Source organism: Arvicanthis niloticus, chromosome 1 (assembly GCF_011762505.2).
Source record: "Arvicanthis niloticus isolate mArvNil1 chromosome 1, mArvNil1.pat.X, whole genome shotgun sequence".
NCBI lineage: Eukaryota > Metazoa > Chordata > Mammalia > Rodentia > Muridae > Arvicanthis > Arvicanthis niloticus.
Genome location: NC_047658.1, coordinates 129097467 through 129117142, shown reverse-complemented (window position 1 = coordinate 129117142; position 19676 = coordinate 129097467). Strand labels below are relative to the sequence as shown.

At 39.4% G+C, this 19676-nt stretch overlaps 1 protein-coding gene across 2 annotated transcripts in view; it reads left to right on the top strand.

Annotated features, from left to right (window-relative positions):
* Nucleotides 1-19206, top strand: part of Gda (guanine deaminase) — an 83403-nt gene extending 64197 nt beyond the window's left edge. For both annotated transcript variants that reach the window (XM_034512002.2, XM_034511994.2), the window contains exons 10-14: nucleotides 556-623; nucleotides 9927-10073; nucleotides 13236-13366; nucleotides 14796-14823; nucleotides 15593-19206. In XM_034512002.2, the coding sequence (XP_034367893.1) occupies nucleotides 556-623; nucleotides 9927-10073; nucleotides 13236-13366; nucleotides 14796-14823; nucleotides 15593-15663 (445 nt within the window). In that variant the 3' untranslated portion in view covers nucleotides 15664-19206. The remainder of the gene's footprint in view (nucleotides 1-555; nucleotides 624-9926; nucleotides 10074-13235; nucleotides 13367-14795; nucleotides 14824-15592) is intronic.
* Nucleotides 19207-19676: the final 470 nt, after the last annotated feature.

Genomic DNA, 19676 nt, shown 5'->3' with positions numbered 1-19676 from the left:
AGTCCCTATGCTAAACAAGCACTGTATCACTGAGCTACACCACAGCCTGAGAAATTCTGACTTCTATGAGGGAAAGGAGATCAGAGAGATACTCAGCCTCTTTCAGCTGTTTCTAAGGCCAAATGTTTCATACACCAGGGTATTATTTTTCGTGCTCTAATAAAAATTGCTTTTCATTTGGGTAATACATTGTTCTGGACACAGAGGCAAGATGATGCTTTATGATTTGTGTTTTCCATCCTAGAAGGAGAAGGTGGCTAGAAAGCCTTATAGCTCTGTTAGACTTGTGCAACTACTTCAAGACTAACTACAAGGCTTACTTGTTCACCATTTCCCATGTAAAAATTTCCTCCCCAGAGTGACCTCAGGCCAGGAAGCAGCTTTTTATGGTCTTTTCTACTCCACCATTTTCCTGCCCTGGTCTGACTGACCGTTGACCTTAGGGATAGTAAGGATGAGAATCAGTTTTTATCCACATCACAATCTTTATTGGCAATGTCCTAATGCTGTCCAATCACCTAGAGCTGCTTGTTCTTGCATCTTCTTTCTCTCCAGGCTGAGCAGTGGCTTACTGAATGTGCTTGATGTCCTGAAGCATAAAGTGAAGATAGGGCTTGGGACAGGTAAGTAGCCTCCATCCGGAGCTGAATTGATTGATTTGCAGGTATCGGGTCATGAGCTTTATTAAGTTTATTAGGGATGGGTGTCTTAATAATAAACATCAACCAAATTGGAAGAAGTTTTGAAGTCATTACCCCCAACCCTCACAAAAGCTGTTATCCCTGTTCATTGTTTAGAAACTGGGCACCCACGTCTGACAGCTCACAACTGTGTGGTCCAGCTGCAGAGAGTCAAATACCTTCTTCTGGCCAACACAAGCACTTGCACTCACATTCAGAAACTCATACGCAGGCACATAATTTGAGAAATAAAATATTTTTTAAAAAGGAAATCAATTACTCTGGTTGAAAATTTAGTCAGTGATGTAGAGAATAAAACTGAGCAAGGGCACATTAGCGTTACAGGAGGGAGGAAACGGAGCATGGGTATGGGGCTGGAGGCGCAGTACTGAGACAGGTGTTCTTAACTGATAAGGAACCGGCATAGAAGCAGTAGGTCATAATCAGAGCTCGACAAATAAAAATGTTGAGAGAACTCACACCCCCATGTGTTAAATGGTAACTGAATATGTTGTGGCAAAATATTTTAATTTCTAGAAAAACAAAAATGCTCCCAAAGCATTGAGCCAGGGAATAAAAAGTTTTCAGCACCACCACCACCAACAAAAAGCAAGTTTTCTTTCAGATGACTCTTTCTGTAATCAGGGAATAAAATGTTACCAATAAAACAAAAGCTGGTTTTCTTTCAGATGATTGGTTTTGTTGATGGTGATACAAATGATACCAAAGACAAGAAAGAGTTTGAAAGCAAAAGAATTATTAATCAAAAATATTATTTCTATATATGGACATATCTCCTTCATGTATAAAAGCAACAAAGTCCTCAGCTATATAAAGGCTTGGAAAATATTCTTCTTATGACCCCTTTGGAAATAATTACTTGAAAATCTCTATCATCAGGGGTGAGTCAAAAGGAAGGGTCCATATATAGGGATGTGAGGAGGAAGTATTGGGGAGCTGTCACCAGCCAAGCAACAAGTTATAAAAAGCATGCTCACATGCACATTTGGAAACTAACAAAGCAACAAAGAAAAAACAAAGCAGATGGCCTGAGAGCAGAAAATGAACGATGTGAATCTGGGAGAGGGGTCATGAGGATGGGGATGATGGTAGAAGAAGGAAGAGGAGACATGATCAAAGATGAACAAGATATATGCACGTATAGAATAGCTACACCAAAATCCATTCATTTGTACAATTAATATGTGTTAATAATAATAACAAAAGGAGGGTGACCAGAGCTGGTGACACTTCTGCTGAGGTTCAAACTGAGAACAAATGACAGTGATGAGGAATCCGGAGAAGCGAATTTGTTTAAGAGCACTACAGAAACAATAAATTATTTTAGAAATTGTAAAGAGAATGTGTTAACAGTGTTAAAAGTGTGTCTATTTCTAAAAAGCAAGTGAAGGTAAGTCTAAGAGAGTTTCCTTTGATGGAAACACACGATCATTGTTTTTGAAACTGAGCACCAGATTCTCGAGGTTTGGTTTTATATGCCTTATATTATTTGTATATCTTTAACATGTTATCATAAAAAAATTAAGTGGCATATGCTTGGTAAGGAAGAAATATTTGGAGGAATGAATGCAGGTCTTCATTTGAAATTCATTTATGTTTCATAGATAACTCATATACATAAACTGGGGGCAATTTTATTGTATCTTTTTAGCACACTTGTGTCACATGATATCAGATGCAGAATTTTCTAGTATTTTGTAACCTGCATTTGAGATTTCAGAATTTTGGATCTCAAGTGCTTACCCTGTACAAAGAAAACTACTTGAAGAATTATGAAAATAGCATTCCTCCCCTCTAAAATATGAAAAGGCAAAATAAACAGTAAATAATCACCAAGCCATAACCTGAAAGGGAAGTTTAAGTTTATAGAAAAAAACACATAGCATGATGTACAAATTCATCAAAACAAAGAGTACAGCTACTGCCCACTTCCCTGGGCTGTCCGCACCCTAATCTGACAGAGCCACCACCCTCTGTGCTGGTTAGATTTTCTCAAATTGGCACAAATTAGGGTAGTCTGGGACAAGGGAACTTCAACTAAGAAACTGCATCCGTGAGATTGTCCTGTAGAGAAGTGGGTGAGGCGTTTTCTGGATGAATGATTGGTGTGGGAGGGCTCAGACCACTGAGGCAGGTGGTCCAGGGTTGTATAAGAAAGAACACTGAGCAAGCCCCCGGGAGCAAGCCAGTAAGCAACATTCCACAAGGATTCTGTTAGTTCCTGCTTGTAGGTCCCCGTCCTGAGATCCTGCCCTGGCTGCCCTTGATAATGAACTGTGACCTGTGAGCCAAATAATCTCTCCTCCCCAAAATGCTTTGGTCATGGTTTTTATCACAGTAAATAGAAACCTAAAGAAAACATTCTCCCAAACAACAACCTTTAGTTTTCTTGAGAACGTCCGTCTACTAATGCCTCACTTTCTGAGTCCTTCCTGCCTTCCTAATGTAGCCCTCTTGGATGCCGGCAGATGTGCCAACACTCTTTCCCTCCTCTTCATAGGTACTCAGGTTCTCTTCTCTCTTCTCTTCTCTTCTCTTCTCTTCTCTTCTCTTCTCTTCTCTTCTCTTCTCTTCTCTTCTCTTCTCTTCTCTTCTTCCTCCTTCTCTCTTTTTATTCTTCTCTTGTATATTACATCCTGACTGCAGTTTTTCTTCCCTCTCATTCCCGCAGTCTCTCCCCACCACCTCTCCTCCCTCCCAGACCTACCCTCCTCCAACTCCCCTCAGAAAAGAGCAGTCCTTTCAGGGACATCATCCAAACTCGACATACAGTAAGACCAGGCACATACCATCACATCAAGGCTGGACAAGGCAACCCAGTCGAAGGAAAAGGGTCATGTCCTTATTTTCCATGTGTTCACTATGCAAAAGCCCACCCCTAGGTTACTTCAACAGTACCCATGCCTATGCCCACAGCTGGGTGTTTAGAAGTTGCTGGAGAGAACAGTGGGTTTCATGGTAAATTTTGTGCTCAAATCCAAGCTGCCTTTAACACTGACAACGGGGATCATTATAATTTTCTATCAAGTTCTGTTTCCTTAAACCAAGACAGGCTTTTGTCCCTCTCAGGTCTCCTGAAACTGTCTATTGCAGCTCAACCCCTCCTTACTCTCAGCTCATAGATTCTTCTTGTAACTCATTAGAAAGGTAAAACATAAGTCAGAAATCTTATTTTTAAATTTTGTACCACTAAACTTACATACATTCTTGTCTATCAATATGTCCTTTCTACTGGATCATTCCTACTAATACTCAAGCATCGAAAATATCTCCTGACTCTTTTAGGTCATAATCTAACTTTTCTCTTACCTAGATACCCTCACCTGCTTCCTACCCCATGTTGATGCCCGCCTGCCTGCCTGCCTTCCTTCCTTCCTTCCTTTCTTCCTTCTTTTTAAGATTTATTTATTATGAATACAGTGTTCTACCTGCATGTATGCCTGCATGCCAGAAGAAGACATCAGATCTCATTATAAGTGGTTATGATCACTATGATGTTGCTGAGACTTGAACTCAGGACCTCTGGAAGAACAGCTAGTACTTGTAGCCTCTGAGCTGTCTCTTAAGCCTGCTGCCTTTCTTCACAGCAAAACTTTTTTGAATGTGGACATCCACAAGGCTCCCACTCTTCTACCCTCCACCAACCACTCTCACTGTAGTCCTTATTCTTGCTCAGTCAGCAAGGCAGCCATTTCTTTTTTTTTTTTTTTTTTTTTTTTTTTTTGTGACTAGCTGTAACCATGACCTCTTTGCTGCCTCTCAAAAGATGCTGTACTGTCAGGACTCTGGATTCCTCTGTGGTCTGCTGTGGTGGACATTTCTCCTGGTCTCAATAGCTTACAATGGAGTCAGCAAAATCCCATTTTTTTAAAAAAAATAATTTTTCTCATTGCTGGCCATTCTTTTTTCTCTGAGGGCTTGCTCTTCTCTTCCTGGCTATTCATAAAAGCTGCTTTACTCAGAAAGTCAATCTCTTCCATGTTCAAGTTTTTTCTTGAACGAAGGGTTTTGTCCTCATGTGCTTCTCAGGTTTTATGTGTATCCCACCCTTCCTCTGAAACCCAATCCTGGATTTTCTGGTTTGGGTACTTTCCCTCCTCTTGGGAACCTCAAATTCAATTATCTTCCCACCCCCACCCCCAATCACATTTAGTCCTAACTCTGGTAAGAAATCTCCTAGTCAGGGAATCCAAGATATTATCTTCTGACTATCTTTGTCCTCCCTCATGCCTGAGACAGCACAATGTCCAGTCTTATGTCACCCTCCTATCATCTGAAACTACTTTGTTTTCAGTGCTGGTCTCTACCATGTGCCACATGCTGCCATTTTTTTCTGGCTGAAATGCTGACCCTAACTGGTTTCCTCTTTACCCTGGGCCCTTCTAATAATTTTTCTCTTCTTGAAAGAATCACAAAAGTCCTCTGTGCCTGCCACTCTTCTGGGGGGATGTTGGAATGTTCAGGGTTGTCATGGTGCTAGCGATACTATGTGGTTCCCAGCATCATCTTGCAATGCATCTCCGGCCTGTAGTGACAATATGAATTATAATCCTTCCTATCAAAAGTCCTTGGTGTGTTTTGTTTCTTACCTAAATACTCATTTTATAAATGACTTCTCATGTCTTAGTGCCAGATAAAGGTCTTCTTTGACTGTTCAAAGTAGGCTTGCCACTTTCACTCTCCCTGTGACTAAGCTAAACCCAGTTTGCCATTAGTATTTTTGTTTCTATGCCTCTTTTCTTTCTTCTGCCTAGGGTTCTTACATCAGGTGACAATAGAAGCGTATTTTCCGGTTCTATGATTTGGGGGAGGAGAAACGAATTTATACTTTTCTGCACCCTGTAGGCCCCAAGGTGATGACATATGTCTGCATAAGTCTTCCCTGCTCTTATAGGCAAATCCCAAAACAATGTTTCAACTATTTCAAGGTATTTCTTAATCCAGTCAAGTTGATACCTAGAATTGCCTTAACCTGGCAAAACACCATGGTCTGCATGGCTAGTGTTGTATAACATTGTCCTTTGTTTAGATGTTCCTGTCACTGACATTACATTGTTAACCCAAATAATATAGACTCATTTAATTAACAAGCTAACAAGGCATGTCTCTAAAATTTTCCAGCAAATTACATGCCACTCTTTCTTAATCCCATGCTTCCTCTGGAGTTTATTTTTAATAGAAGATTCTAGAGAAAATACTACTTTCTATTAAACATACACGCAACATGCATGCACACACACATGCACATGCACTTTTGAGACAGGGTCTCTCTCGACATAGCCCTGGCTGTTGAATTCACCATGTAGACCATACTGGCCTCAAACTCAGATCTACCTGCCTCTGCCTCTGGTGGGATTAAAGGTGTGGTTCATCATGCTTGTCCCCTTCCTATAATATTTGTAAAAATATTTTTAATAACTGCTATTACTTAGATCTTCTGTTTTAACACCTCTCTGTGTTTTCTTACCCTAGGTTCACTTGAAACCTCTATCTCCGTACAATGGAGAATACTTAGTCCTTGCATGTTTCCAGACCACACAGTAGAAGTTATAGTCCTCCCTTACATTTAACACCTTTATTTTAGCCATAGAAAAGAAGTATGAGACCAAAATAGTTGAACATTTAATGTTCATTATTCCCAGATTATTATAGTCTCAGTTCAATACTTTAGTAAAAGTGGCTGATCTTTTTTTTAACTGCACAGCAGCTATCATTTTACTTAATTCCCAAATTAGAAATGTTTCCCCAGTTTTACTGATGAGTCACTGAAGACCCAGAAAGGGTGCTGGCTCATCCGTTAGTCTATAGCTAAGAGTGTAGCACAACCAGTGTTCAAAGTCAGGTCTGTGTTATCTGGCACATCAGCCATGCCAAGTAAATTAGACTTTCATGCAGGGAGCAGAATAGGAAGAATTAAAAGCAAATGAGTAGATAAATCAAATAAATAAATAAATAAATAAATAAATAAATAAACTCATCAGCATCCTCAAACCATCTAATGTCTGCTGTGGCTAGGCAGCCCAGACATCTTCAAGAATTGCTACTTGAGGAAATGGCACTTTCAACTTCACAAGTGGCCTTTAAAGAAAGTGCTTTACAGAATAGACCGTGTTAGGACTATCTTGAGTTCTTTTAATACAGTATGATCGACTGGTCAAAGACTTCAAAATTTCAGGTAGACAACAGAACAAAGTCTGAGAGTTCTGTTGTATAATGTTCACATGTCTGTATAGAGACCAAATACTAACCTCAGGTATCATTCCTTAGGTGCTGTTACAGGATAATAATATACTATGCATTCAAAACATGCTACGAGGACGTTTTCAGGGGTCTCATGGGGGAGGGGAACCAATGTACATGTTAAATAGCCTGATTGAGCTTTGCCATGATCCATTCAGACGTTAAAACAGCATAGGAAGGGCTGAGACGGCCTAGCATCCCTAAGGCCCCAAATTCCAATCATATCATCGGAAAAACAAAACAAAAACCCAGCATCATACTGTGTACCATAAACGTATTCTTTGTGCGTGTTTTACCTGCATGTATGTCTGTATACCATGTGTGGTAATCGTGCCCATGTAGACTAGAAAATGGCATTGGATCTCTTGGAACTGGAATTACAGATGTGAGCCATCCTGTGGGTGCTGGGACTTGAACCCACATCCTCTGGAATTGCAGTCAGTGCTATCAACCACTGAGTTATCTCTCTAGAGCCATGTGTACAATTTTTAAACCATCAACTTGAACAATAATTGTAAAAGACAGATTCTGGAACTTACACCTGACTGATGCTGACACAGCAGCTTCACAAAGGAAACCTGAAACATCTGTCTAACAAAAAGTCTCCAAGATAAATTTGACCAAAAACTCATATTTGAGAGCTTCTGTTGTTAGAGGTTATATGGATTGCCATATTACCACTAGCTGGTGTGGTGTGATACCTTGGTTGAATAGCAAGTTACCTTGTCCATGGACCTTGATATTTTTGACTCTAAAATGGAGTTTATAGCAGATACATTATGTGTTTATGCTGAGGCTTGTTTAAGTCAATGCTGTGCTGTTATTGTAGTGATTTTTTGGTATGATACAATACTGGTTTGTGACAATTGGATATTCAGAGTTGCTTTTTTATTTTATGATTAATTCACTTCTTTTTTAAAAATTAATATGAAATAATTACATCCAAAAAGGCTTACTGGGTTCTTGTTATTTAGTTATGTGTGTCCAATGTTTGTTTGTGTGTGTGTATGTATGTGTGTGTATGCATGTGAGTTAGTGTACATGCATGTGTTTACATGTCTGTATAGAGACCAAATATAAACCTCAGGTATCATTCCCTAGGTGCTGTTACAGGATCTTTGAATGGGACCTGGTACTTACCAATTAAGCTATATGAGTGTCCAGAAAGCTCCAGGGATTTGTGTCTCTGCCTTCCCAGTGTGCCAACACACCTAGCCTTTTACATAGGACTTGGGGATCAAAGTCAGGCTTTCATGCTGGCATTGGCAAGCACTTTAATGGCTGAGCTGAGCTGTTTTCACCACCTTGGTTATTTTGCATTAATAGACACTAATAAGTTAAGTAGCTGTAATAAAACTTTTCAGGGTACCAGATGATCCCCTAGCAAAACTGATCTGGGTAAATAAAAGTATTTTACAAACAAAACAAAACAAAATCCTCATATAAGTTTGCTTAAGGCATACAAGACAGTTGAACATAAAATTGAGCTGTAATCCAGAATTGGTACTAAATAGCCAATTATGTTTTATCTTTGCAATATTTATAGGCACATCTACCAGAAATGACAGGAACATTTAAACTATGTTAGTTATTTGATTAGCTATAAGATGTATTCTCTAGTAAAACATGCTATTTTACTTGAGATTGTATTAACTCATTTAATGACATGCATTTGTTCCTGCCAAAGGCAGTGTTTCAATTAATTATCCTTAGGGACTTAATCAGTCACCAAAACTCTCATTTCTCATTCAGTGATGCCAACCAGAATGGAAAGCTTTCTGTATCAGCTTTGATTATTTATTGTACTAAGTTTCCAAACCATATGTCCATTTTAAAGCTTCCTGAAGAATTATTGTTTAAAAAATGGCCTTTTAATTTTCTAAAGTTTTCATCTGGATTGGAATAACACTAAGACGTTTTCTTAATTTATACAACTGTAAGGTTTTGTTAAATCAATCACATTATCAATGTTTCACAGCTATTCCCCCTTATTTGAACAATTTCCATGAGTGTTCAAGAAATATATTTCTCTTTATTAGCCATGTGGCTGTTGTAGTGGGTTGAGTTGTAACCCTCAAAACTTGTCTACTAAACCTGTAACTATGACAATATTAGGACTAAGGGTTTTTGTAGCTAGAATTAAGGCAAGGCTGGCAAGATGAACTTATTCTGAACTGGGGCAGCTCCTAAGCTCAATGATTAATGCTTAGAAGAGACAGAAAATGAAAGCCTCAAAGACCCAAGGGAAGAAAGTTATGTGAACATGGACAGAGACTAGAGTTATTGCCATAAGCCAAGATCCCTACAAGGCATGAGAGGCTGGGAGGAACAAAGCAGGATGCTTCCTAATTCTTTGGAAGGGCTGAGATCCTTGCTGACACTTGTAGTGGCGCTGGGGTCTAAAGCCCTGCCCTTGTCCAGTCTCAACGCACACTCTGCCACCAGTCAACACTCCCCATCCATCCCTGCCAACACTTGGATTTTAGACTTCCGGCCTCCAAAACTAATTGTGAGAGAAGGAACTTCTGTTGTGTTAAGTCACAAGACTTATGATGGTTTGAACGATCCTAGAAGCCAATTTTGGAATACATTTGATTTTAATGACAGATGGTTTTTTATAAAGCATCATGCGAAGTAATAAGTTTTTGATATGCAAAGTAATAAGCATTCTGATATGTGTATCATTTTGATAAGTGTACTGCCATTTCTTTGTTCTCACTTGTCCCCTTGTCTTATGCCCCTTCTTGTTTATCCCTTTCCTTCCCCTAAATGTTATCCTTCTCTGCTTTTACAAAAGTATTCTGCAAATGACAAATTTTGAATTCATTTATATGTTGGTTTACAGCCAATATGTTTATAGATGAGAGCGTTTTAGAAATGGCAAGATAAAACATTTATTATTAAAACAAGAGGGGGGACATGCATACCTGTTATCCCATCCACATTAATAAAGTCACCATTTGGGCTTTTTCTTCCCTATCATAGACGTGGCTGGTGGTTACTCCTATTCCATGCTGGATGCTATCAGAAGAGCAGTGATGGTTTCCAATGTCCTCTTAATTAATAAGGTGAACGAGAAAAGCCTCACCCTCAAAGAAGTTTTCAGACTAGCCACTCTTGGAGGAAGTCAAGGTAATGACTAGCTTCACCCTCTCTCACTCTGTGTACAGCCATGTCAATCTGTGTCTTCGGCTATAGTGTGGAGGTGCACCATAGTGAACTAAGGCAAACCCTATATTCACAACTGATGTATGTCATACAGCATTCCCAAATCCTAGCCATCTGGTGGGGCAACTATTCTTTCAATGAGTTCAGTCTTTGGTGGGTTTAATGCACTATCATCATATTGATTCTTTTAGTGAATACGTACATTAGTCATATGCATGTGAGTTAAGATCATTTATTCTCCATTGAGTCAAGTACTGTCTTTTCTTGAATGAGAAGGCTATCAATAAAAGGGATTGCCAAGATAAATTGGATTCTTTTCATGAGCCAGCCTGGTAAATGCCCTGGACATGTGCTGCCATTCAGTCCTCACTGCCACTGTCACTAATTTCATTTACAGAAAAGGAACCCGGGTAACACACAGCTGCCAAGGTGCCACATGACATGTTCTGCATTCAGAAAACCCCAATCCTGAGTGCAGAGTTGAACCTCATTGTGCTGTCTCCCCATAGAAATGCCTGCCTGATCTGTGTGCCGATTACTCAAGCTTCTTTAAATGGAGAAAGAAATGACAGTGTAGTTGACTGACAGTTGTGATTCATCATCTTTCCTTAGCTCTCATGTGCGACTACAGTTGAAATAATCACTTTGGTTTATTCTAGAAATATGGTATAATGAAAGTGGCTTCCAACCAGTGGAAGCTCTAGAGCAATTAAATATGCATATACAGATCTATGTAGATTTATGATACATACCCTAAATCAAAAATGGAAGGCCAAGAATATCGTCTCTGAATGTTCTAGAATATCATGAACACCAAAAAAAAAAAAAAATTCAAGGGAGAGAAATCATAGTTACATCCTTTGTATTTTCCTTGGCCATCTATTTTGTTTCTGAAGTTCTTAGGTGTGGCCCCACCCCCCACACCATTATATATGTTATATGCTTTAGCTCAGTGATCTGCTACTCCCCCACTGATGAAGATAGGTTGAACTGAACTGATGCAGTGGTTTTTTAGCCTAGGCTCTGTGTTTCACTCTGCTAGGTTGCTGTTTCTGATAAAACCGCTGTGGAAACTTGCCAAAGCATTTCCCTGGGAGTGTATCTTTTAAAGCAGTATTGTTTGGCGACTGGTTACTGTTAGGGATGTCCTTCTGCCCGGTCATGTCTGTAGTATAGCCTGAGTGATGTGGGTTAAGTCATTCCTGTTTAAAGTGCCACACTTCCCAGCTCTGCCACAACCTTCACACTCATTTTCTGTTAGCCAACTCCACCCAGCCAGCATTCCTCAAATAGAAAGTGCCACTTGATGACATTTTCTGAAGCCAGCTGAGTTTCTGACCAGCCTGGTTGGGTCTATGGAAAAATCTAGATTTATGTCCATTTGCAAGTTCACTAAAGGCTATCATCTGTTTCTCAAATAGCTTTCTGTGTTCTGATGAATAGAACATTTAGTTTAGATATCTTCAGACCCTCTGGATCTCACAATTGTGTCAGCTCCTCTAGCCTACTAAGCACAAGCAATTTCACGTTGAGCACAGTCACTGAAAGCTCATAGTGTAAGCCAGGTGGTGGTGGCTCATGCCTTTATTTTTTTTTAATTATTTATTTATTTTTGATTTTTTCGAGACAGGGTTTCTCTGTGTAGTCCTGGCTGTCCTGGAACTCACTTTGTAGACCAGGCTGGCCTCGAACTCAAGAGATCTACCTGCCTCTGCCTCCCAAGTGCTGGGATTAAAGGTGTGCGTCACCACTGCCCGGTGGCTCATGCCTTTAATTTCGGCACTCTGGAGGCTGAGGCAGGCAGATCTCTGGATTCATGGCCAGCCTGGTCTGCAGATCAAGCTCTAGGACAGCCATGTCTACACAGAGAAACCTTGCCTGAAAAGCAAGCAAGCAAACAAACAAAAAACCAAATAAGCAAATAAATAAAACCCCTCAAAGTCTGGGGCTCCTTTGTCAAGGGCAAAAAGTAGCATGTAACCAGTAAAAGTAAAGTGTCATTGTTTGGTTCATACCAGGCTCTCCCCAGAAGTCACCTTGCTGCTTTTAACAGTTATTATTTCTACACCCTTCTCTGACTATGAGATGTCTGTAGGTTAAAGAGTCCTTTCTTTACAGACAGTAAAAAAGAATCTCTAAGTAATGTTTTAAGAATGAGTATGATTGCAATTTGCTGTTCTGATAATTGCCATGTTATTGGGATGCCTGTGCACAGAAATATCCTGTGTATACTGTGCCATACCAGAAAAGTAAAGAAAAATCTACCCAATACTTCCCCATCATAAAATACACTGGAAGTGACAGGAAGCAGCAGACATAAATCTTGGAATGGACAGTATATCATGAATGTGATCTCAATGCACCTCTGGCTCAGAATGCAGACTTTAAGGAGCTGCCAATCAAACAGCAGCATTGGCAACAAAACTAGACACCTGCAGTTCTTTAATAAATTATAAAAATGAGACATGCTCTTTCTTGGCATCCAGAAACCACGGACATGAATTACAGGTGTAAGCTTGGAGAACCCAGTAGACATTTATTGACCTGTGTCCTAGTTTAGCTTCTTGGACAACCAGAATACTTTTGAAGCTACAAAGTCACTGGGACTCTTGAGTTACAGGGTCTCTAAACTTTGAAAAATTTTTTCCTATTCAAAAGATTTAAGCTAAAGAATTCCTCATGGATATACCTGTATTGAAAAATTTGCAGTGGTTTTTTTTTTTTTTAATTTGAGGTTCAGTTTACTGCAATGAAAATACACATAACCAACTATCTCGTGGAACACACAGGTAAAGCTAGAAGTGTTAGGGAGAAGGGGAGGAATGAAGTAGGTAGATTGTGTGTCAAGCTTGCTGCTTTGAAGGTTCAGTGGAGCACACTGACAGGGTTAAAGTCGAGACCTCATCAGAACTATGACATGGCAGTGCACAGAGCTATTTTCTTTCCCATTCTCCATTGTCTATGCACAGATCTTGTATCCTGTTGGGATGGGAGCACTTTTCTGTCTCATGAGTAAGGTGCTAATTTTGGAGGGTCTAGTTATATGTTGACAGAATCTGTCCATGTAAACAAGTACACTGGAATGATTCCCTGGGAATTCTGCTGTTCACTTGTGTCCATTTGTAGCCCTGGGGCTCGATAGTGAGATTGGAAACTTTGAAGTCGGCAAGGAATTTGATGCCCTCTTGATCAATCCCAGAGCATCAGACTCTCCCATCGATCTGTTTTATGGGGATTTTGTTGGTGATATTTCTGAGGTAAGCAAAAGTTAAACAAAATACCTTTTCTTGGGAGGGAAGGGGGTTATTTTTAAACCAATTATTCTTAGTAAGGTGTATTCATTTATTTTTTATGAGAAATTAATCCTTGGATTTTGTTGCTGTTTGTTTTAAATCTTTTTTAAAAATATGTATTTATTTTATGTTTGTGAGTACACTGTAGCTGTCTTCAGACACACCAGAAGAGGGCATCAGATCCCATTACAGATGGGTATGAGCCACCATGTGGTTGCTGGGAATTAAACTCAGGTCCTCTGGAAGAACAGTCAGTGCTCTTAACTGCTGAGCCATCTCTCCAGCCCTGGTTTTTGGCTTAGGATTTTTTGATTGTCTTTGGTTTTTTAGACAAGGTCTGACTATGTGACCAGATCATTTGAAGTTTGTACCATTTGTTGTTTCAGGGGAGACAAACTGTGGGTTCAGGTTCAAAACTGGTAATCCCTATTAACCAGAGCAAACCATGCAGATATAAGTGTTCTGTGATACAAGAAGTCATAAATGAAGCACTATTCCAAGAAATCTGAGCATTCCTCTGCCAGGTGTGATGGAGAATGGAGAGCTGTGGAGAAATGGATCTGGTGTAAGGATTTTAAATCGGGGAGCCTTAGCAAGGTTTCAAGTGTAAGACAAAGACAGGGATGATCCTGGGGTAGGGAGAGCACTTCTCATCTGATTGCTCTCACAAGCCCACAGGAACATCCTAGGATTTGATTCAGGGAAAGACCAGAAATTCCCCCTAAGTGTTAGGATCTGCTTCCGAAGAGAATGAAAACATCAAATGCCCTTCCTGCTGTTGATTGTAGGAGAGCATCTTGGAGCATCGTTGTTTTCCTGGTTTTCATCCTTTTGCTTTTCATTCTTATATTAGAGTAAATTTCTCAGTAATGCATTTTGTCTCATTAATTTCATCATTTTTCTTCTGTAATACACCTTTTGACACATTTGCATCATTTTTTGTAATGATTTCTTTGATTTGTATATTGTTCTGCTACTGACAATTTTAAGGTTGTCTGTCAAGAATATTCCAGGAATAAGCAGGGTATAGTAGCACACTCCTTTTATCCTAGCACTAAGGAGGCAAAGACAGACAGCTCTAAGTTTGAGGCCAGCCTGCTCTAGTTAGCAAGTTTCAAAACTATATCGAGAGAGTCTCTGTCCAATAAACAAACACCAATAATGGGTAAGTACTTCTTAATAGCTAGTAGACTGTGATTTTTGTTTACCTGCTCTGGGCTTAGATTTTCATTTATTCATTTGTTTTTGATAAGACCATTCTTTATTAAAATGTAAATTTTGTCGTTGAGAAATAAATTCCAATTTCTGAACTTTGCCAACAGCATTTATCCATACATTTTATTTCTAATTGTACAAAGTAGTATTTCTTACCACCTCTATTTTCTATTTTTAGGCTGTTATCCAGAAGTTCCTCTATCTAGGTAAGTAGATTTATGTTTCTGGGCTAAATACAATCTTTTCTTTGTTCAAGGCTCTTGGTGGTGCACATTAAACTCTATGCATGTTAATTTGTGTTAACTTGTTTTTTTTTAAAAAAAAAAAAAAGTTCTCAGCACTGAGCTTGCATGCTATGTCACAATGCCTAACAATTCCAAGAACATTTAAGACTTGAGCTGGGATGTAGAGGGAAATAGAGCTTAATGTCAAGTCCTCTTGTGCCCCACAACCTCTTTATCCTGGGACAGAACTGAAGCCACAATCAGAGTTTCATTCCCTGAGACATAATTGGATCAGGAGAGTCTACTCTGCCTCCCTTCCTATTGAGTGAGCTCAGTCCTGGACAATGGTAAGCTTTGAGAGGACACTTCTGCAGGCTGCTCATCTCAATGTGCTGAGCATGATTCTGGGACCAAAGATAATATATAGGATGTCCTTTCATCTGGGACTGGAAATGCCAGCCAGCCCCTTCAACAGAAAGGTCAGAGATGGGAACTTGTTGAGCTTCCCTATGGTTTTCACCTCAGATACAGAATGGAGACTCCAATCCTCAACAGGTTAAATGGATGTCTTATCTTGATCAAGTCATCTCAGGAAGACTATAAATGATATGGGAGGAATAAAGTTTCTACCTTTGGGGGCTTGTGTTTCTTCTTTTAAAAGTGTTTAACTTAAGATCTAAAGGAAACTAAGGCAATAATTGACCCCCCACCCCAAAGCACAGTACAAATGATTCTTTGGTTTTAATTTCAGGAGACGACCGAAATATTGAGGAGGTTTATGTGGGTGGAAAGCAGGTCGTTCCCTTCTCCAGCTCAGTGTAAGGCTTTGGACATCCATGAAGCTCTCCTGGGAGAACATAATTCTGCAATCTTCCTTGTGCCCAGGGACCAATCAGAAAGTATATTTTAAAAAAGTACCGTGTTCTTTGGATGACTTATGTTCCTGTGTCTCCTTCCAGTGCTCATTTGGTAAATTATTTGAAGGGAGTACGCTGCTTCTCCACTCTGGTCTGGGAGCATTCGTAATTTCATGACAGTGCCTCCCATTGGGCTGTTTAGATTTGTGTTAAGGTCACACAGAAGGTAGTATTAACAGCTGGCAATGTGCTTTTGATAGTGAAGTAAAACCTTTTCATATAGGGAAATACAGGGTGAGGAACTCTCCCTATGTGATTAGACACTCTGTGCTAATGACTGAAAAAATTTAAGAAACTCCAGTATGGACCAATGAGCAGATGTTTATGAGAGAGAACAAGCTAGACATTGAAAAGACATTGGAAAATCACTGGTTGTGCTTGGAAATTAAATATTGAGAACACTCTTGTAAAAAGAGAACTTACTGGATTTAAAACATGCTTCTAGATTGACCTTGTCTATGGAAATTCGCACTTTGTGAAATTAGCATTTCAGGGTGTGCTACTGTTATGCTTTCTCTTCTTGGGATGAATGTCAGAAACAGAATGCCACGCACTTTTCAAATATAGTTCTACGCTTCAAAGTGTTTGACAGAAGTTGAGTATTAAAGATTTAAAGTCTCTTAGGGATAGTATTCACACAGCCACATGGCATAAATAGTTGTGTTTTTGTGTACTTCAAAGTCATCTTGATTCCTGGCTGTGAGGTGTTCCAGTTGCTTCTATTTTATTATATGAGAAACAAGCCCTGTGTACGTTGCTGCCCTGTAGAGTGGAATCTTCATAAATTGGGGAAGTAGTGTATTCCCCAGAGCTGTTAACACTGTCAGGACAGGGTTCTTTGCAATGCTGAATCTACCCAACCCAATTTGTCAGCGTTGCTGTACAGTTCACCCTCCTATCAATGTGCTAGAACTTAAAAGCCAAGTGAAAGTCCCTTAAAGAATTAAGGATAAGACTCTGTACGGCCTGTATATTGAAAGAACTCTGTTTTTTCAAATTTATCAAATTGTCATTGTAATTCTTTAAGATTCTTCTGGCATCAAAATCTTAGAATAGTGAAAATGATATAGAATTGCCATTTAATGTTTATATTTCTAGGACTTACCTGTACTAGACACCAAGAAATATTAAACAAAAGAGGACCCCTTAGCTTTTCTAACTAATATAGTATCTCTTCTCACACCAGAACTAAAACCAGGTCATAACCATGTGGCTGAGCCTTAGGAAACAGTGATGTGGATTCTAATTAAATACATTTTTCTCAATTTATTCCATCTCCTACAAGCAAGCAAGAACCAGGAACAGGTTTTATTAACAACCCATTTCATTCCTAGGGTTTAGGTGAGTTTCTATTTTATATTATAACAGAAAAAACATTAGGGAATAGAGTTACTTTTCATGTCCAAGAATACGTAGTTCCTCTGCTGTCCGGTAAACATCAATTTCACTGCCCATGCTAACTCAGCAGTACCTTGTCCAGATCTATTTTCCTGGTAGAAGCACTTTTAGATCTGGTTGTGTATACATTGCATCTGAAGATGATACACATTTTAGGTCTTACTTCATTTTATCTTAAAAAAAAAAAAAAGACAGAATTTGTCTTGTGGGATATAAGTAAGTAAACCCAACCTTTGGTTTTAGTCTGGATGTCCACTGTTTCTAGCACATCAGAAATATCAAAATGATCTGCCAAATTTCCCTTCCCCATTTCTCTCTGACGCTGGCAAGTGTTTTAGGCTGTGTCTTTTAACTCTTGCCAAAGGGACTTAGTTACAGGGTATCTAACTGAAGTGAGGCAGCTGAGGAGCTTAGGTGTGTGTTGGGTATATACCTGCCAGCCACCAGCTGCTTCCAGACTTTGCAGATTCCATACTCATCCTCCTTAAGGGTATGAATTTTTATGTTGAACATCAGCTTTTACTTAAACTTAAGACTCCCACACAGTAATATAAGTATAATCCTGGAAGCAGGAATAACAGTGGTCATATAACCCCATCCTGTCGAGCATTGGATTAGTCCTGATAGTGTGTTGCTAGCTGAATAAATAAGGAGTTAAAGTGTTTACATGTACTTTGAGTACTTTGATCTCCCTGCATCCCTTATAACATATGTGTCTTAGTTCCCCAAGTGAAGTGTTCATGAGTGTTACTTATGCTTGTTTGAGTGTCCCACACATGGGGCCAGATGTCCTGCACTTTGAAATGCTGTGTTCACCTAATGTAGGTTGACATTTCTGATTATTGATAGGCACTGTTCCAAGCCTATCCCAGTTGTCACTTTATGTTTGAATGGTTTGCTCTCTTTTGAAGAAAGGAAAAGAGAAAGAGAGATGGGGGAAGAGAGGGAGGGAAGAAGGAAGGAAGGAAGGAAGGAAGGAAGGAAGGAAGGAAGGAAGGAAGGAAGATTAAAACATTATCCTGCCTACTCCATACCATTTAAATAATTTCTGTAGAATTTTTGATGGACTTCATGGTAAAAGATTAGAAAGCATTAAAAGTTATCATGTGTGTTATATTTATAAAATATTCTTGCAGCCAAAACACAAAAGTAGACTAATCAAGTTGAATTTAATTTTCAAAAAAAGGGTTGGGGGGGGGAGGAGTTCAGGGGCATTGAAAATAAGAGGTTAGGACCCACCCACGAGGTCATCCCAATCTACAGGGTCAAAGAGGCTGGATTCCTCTATTGTATTACCTTAGCTGGTTCTTTACTGGCACTGTCAAAGACTTCATAATCCCAGAGGGTATACCAGGAGGGGACCTTTCTAAGTTAATCTTGTGAACACTGAATTTCTTTGCTTCTTTAGTGAAAACATTTCAAGATTAATGAAAGGAAATTTTAGGAAACCCCCTCTTCATTGCTTAGCTGATTTTGAGGTGTGCCCTCGAATATCTCTGAAATCATGCAGAGGCAACATGACTGCCAGATCTGGCAATGTGTTCTAAATCTTCACTTTCTACCAGATTATTTCTATTTTTAAGCTGTTTCACTTCAGAAGCAGACATAGGGAAAGCCTACAAGGCACGCTGGAAAGCACACCGTCTTGCCCATCTCCGGCACTTAACGTGAGAGATGGAGTGTTGAAGGGTTAGTTTGTAGACCTAGTCCTAATTTAGTGATATGCAAAGCCAAGAAAGTCAATGAGGAAATTAAATGTAAATTCTGAGCAGGCATTTACCAGGTTACTTGAGCAACCAATCATTATGAATTTCTGTTATTTGGCAGTGACTTCTCTGTCTATCTTTTGCCCCCAAAGCCCATCAGAAGGCATTCCTTACATTATCGTTAACCTCTTGATTGCTGTTCTTAAGGATAGATATATATATGTGTGTATGTAGTCAAGGGGCCAGCCTTCCCCTCAGGATCTGTGTGATTTGCTTATTGTTAATGTATTGAGTGAGCTGCTTTGTGCATCAAGAAAAATAAATAAAAAGATTTTGTGTTTCCATTGGTGTGTGTTGTGTTTGCTGTTTGCTTTCGTTGCAAGTCATATCAGTTTGATGGAAGAAAGATGAATCTGATAATATTTTTTTTCTTTTTTTATATAATGGATTGAAAAACAGACTATAATATTTAGCTGTGGGCCAACATACATCTTCCATCATATGGCACTCACTATACAAAGCTTTTTAAAACGAAGCTACTGCAATGGCTCTTCTAGACTGTCAGCTTGTTTGGGTTGGTTAGGGGAGTAGTACAGACATGTTCTAATTGTGTCCATGAGGAAGTGCAAGTAATGACTAGATCATTAGATCATGAAGGCTGCAGCCTAATGAACAATTTAATCTGCCAATAAATTCAAATTTAGACTATAGTATTGGGGGGAGGGGTAGAACAAGAGCAGGCAAGGCCTCATGGGGAATGTAGAAACTAGAGACATGTTATTAGGGGTCATTTCTTGCCTTGGCCTCTTTCTGT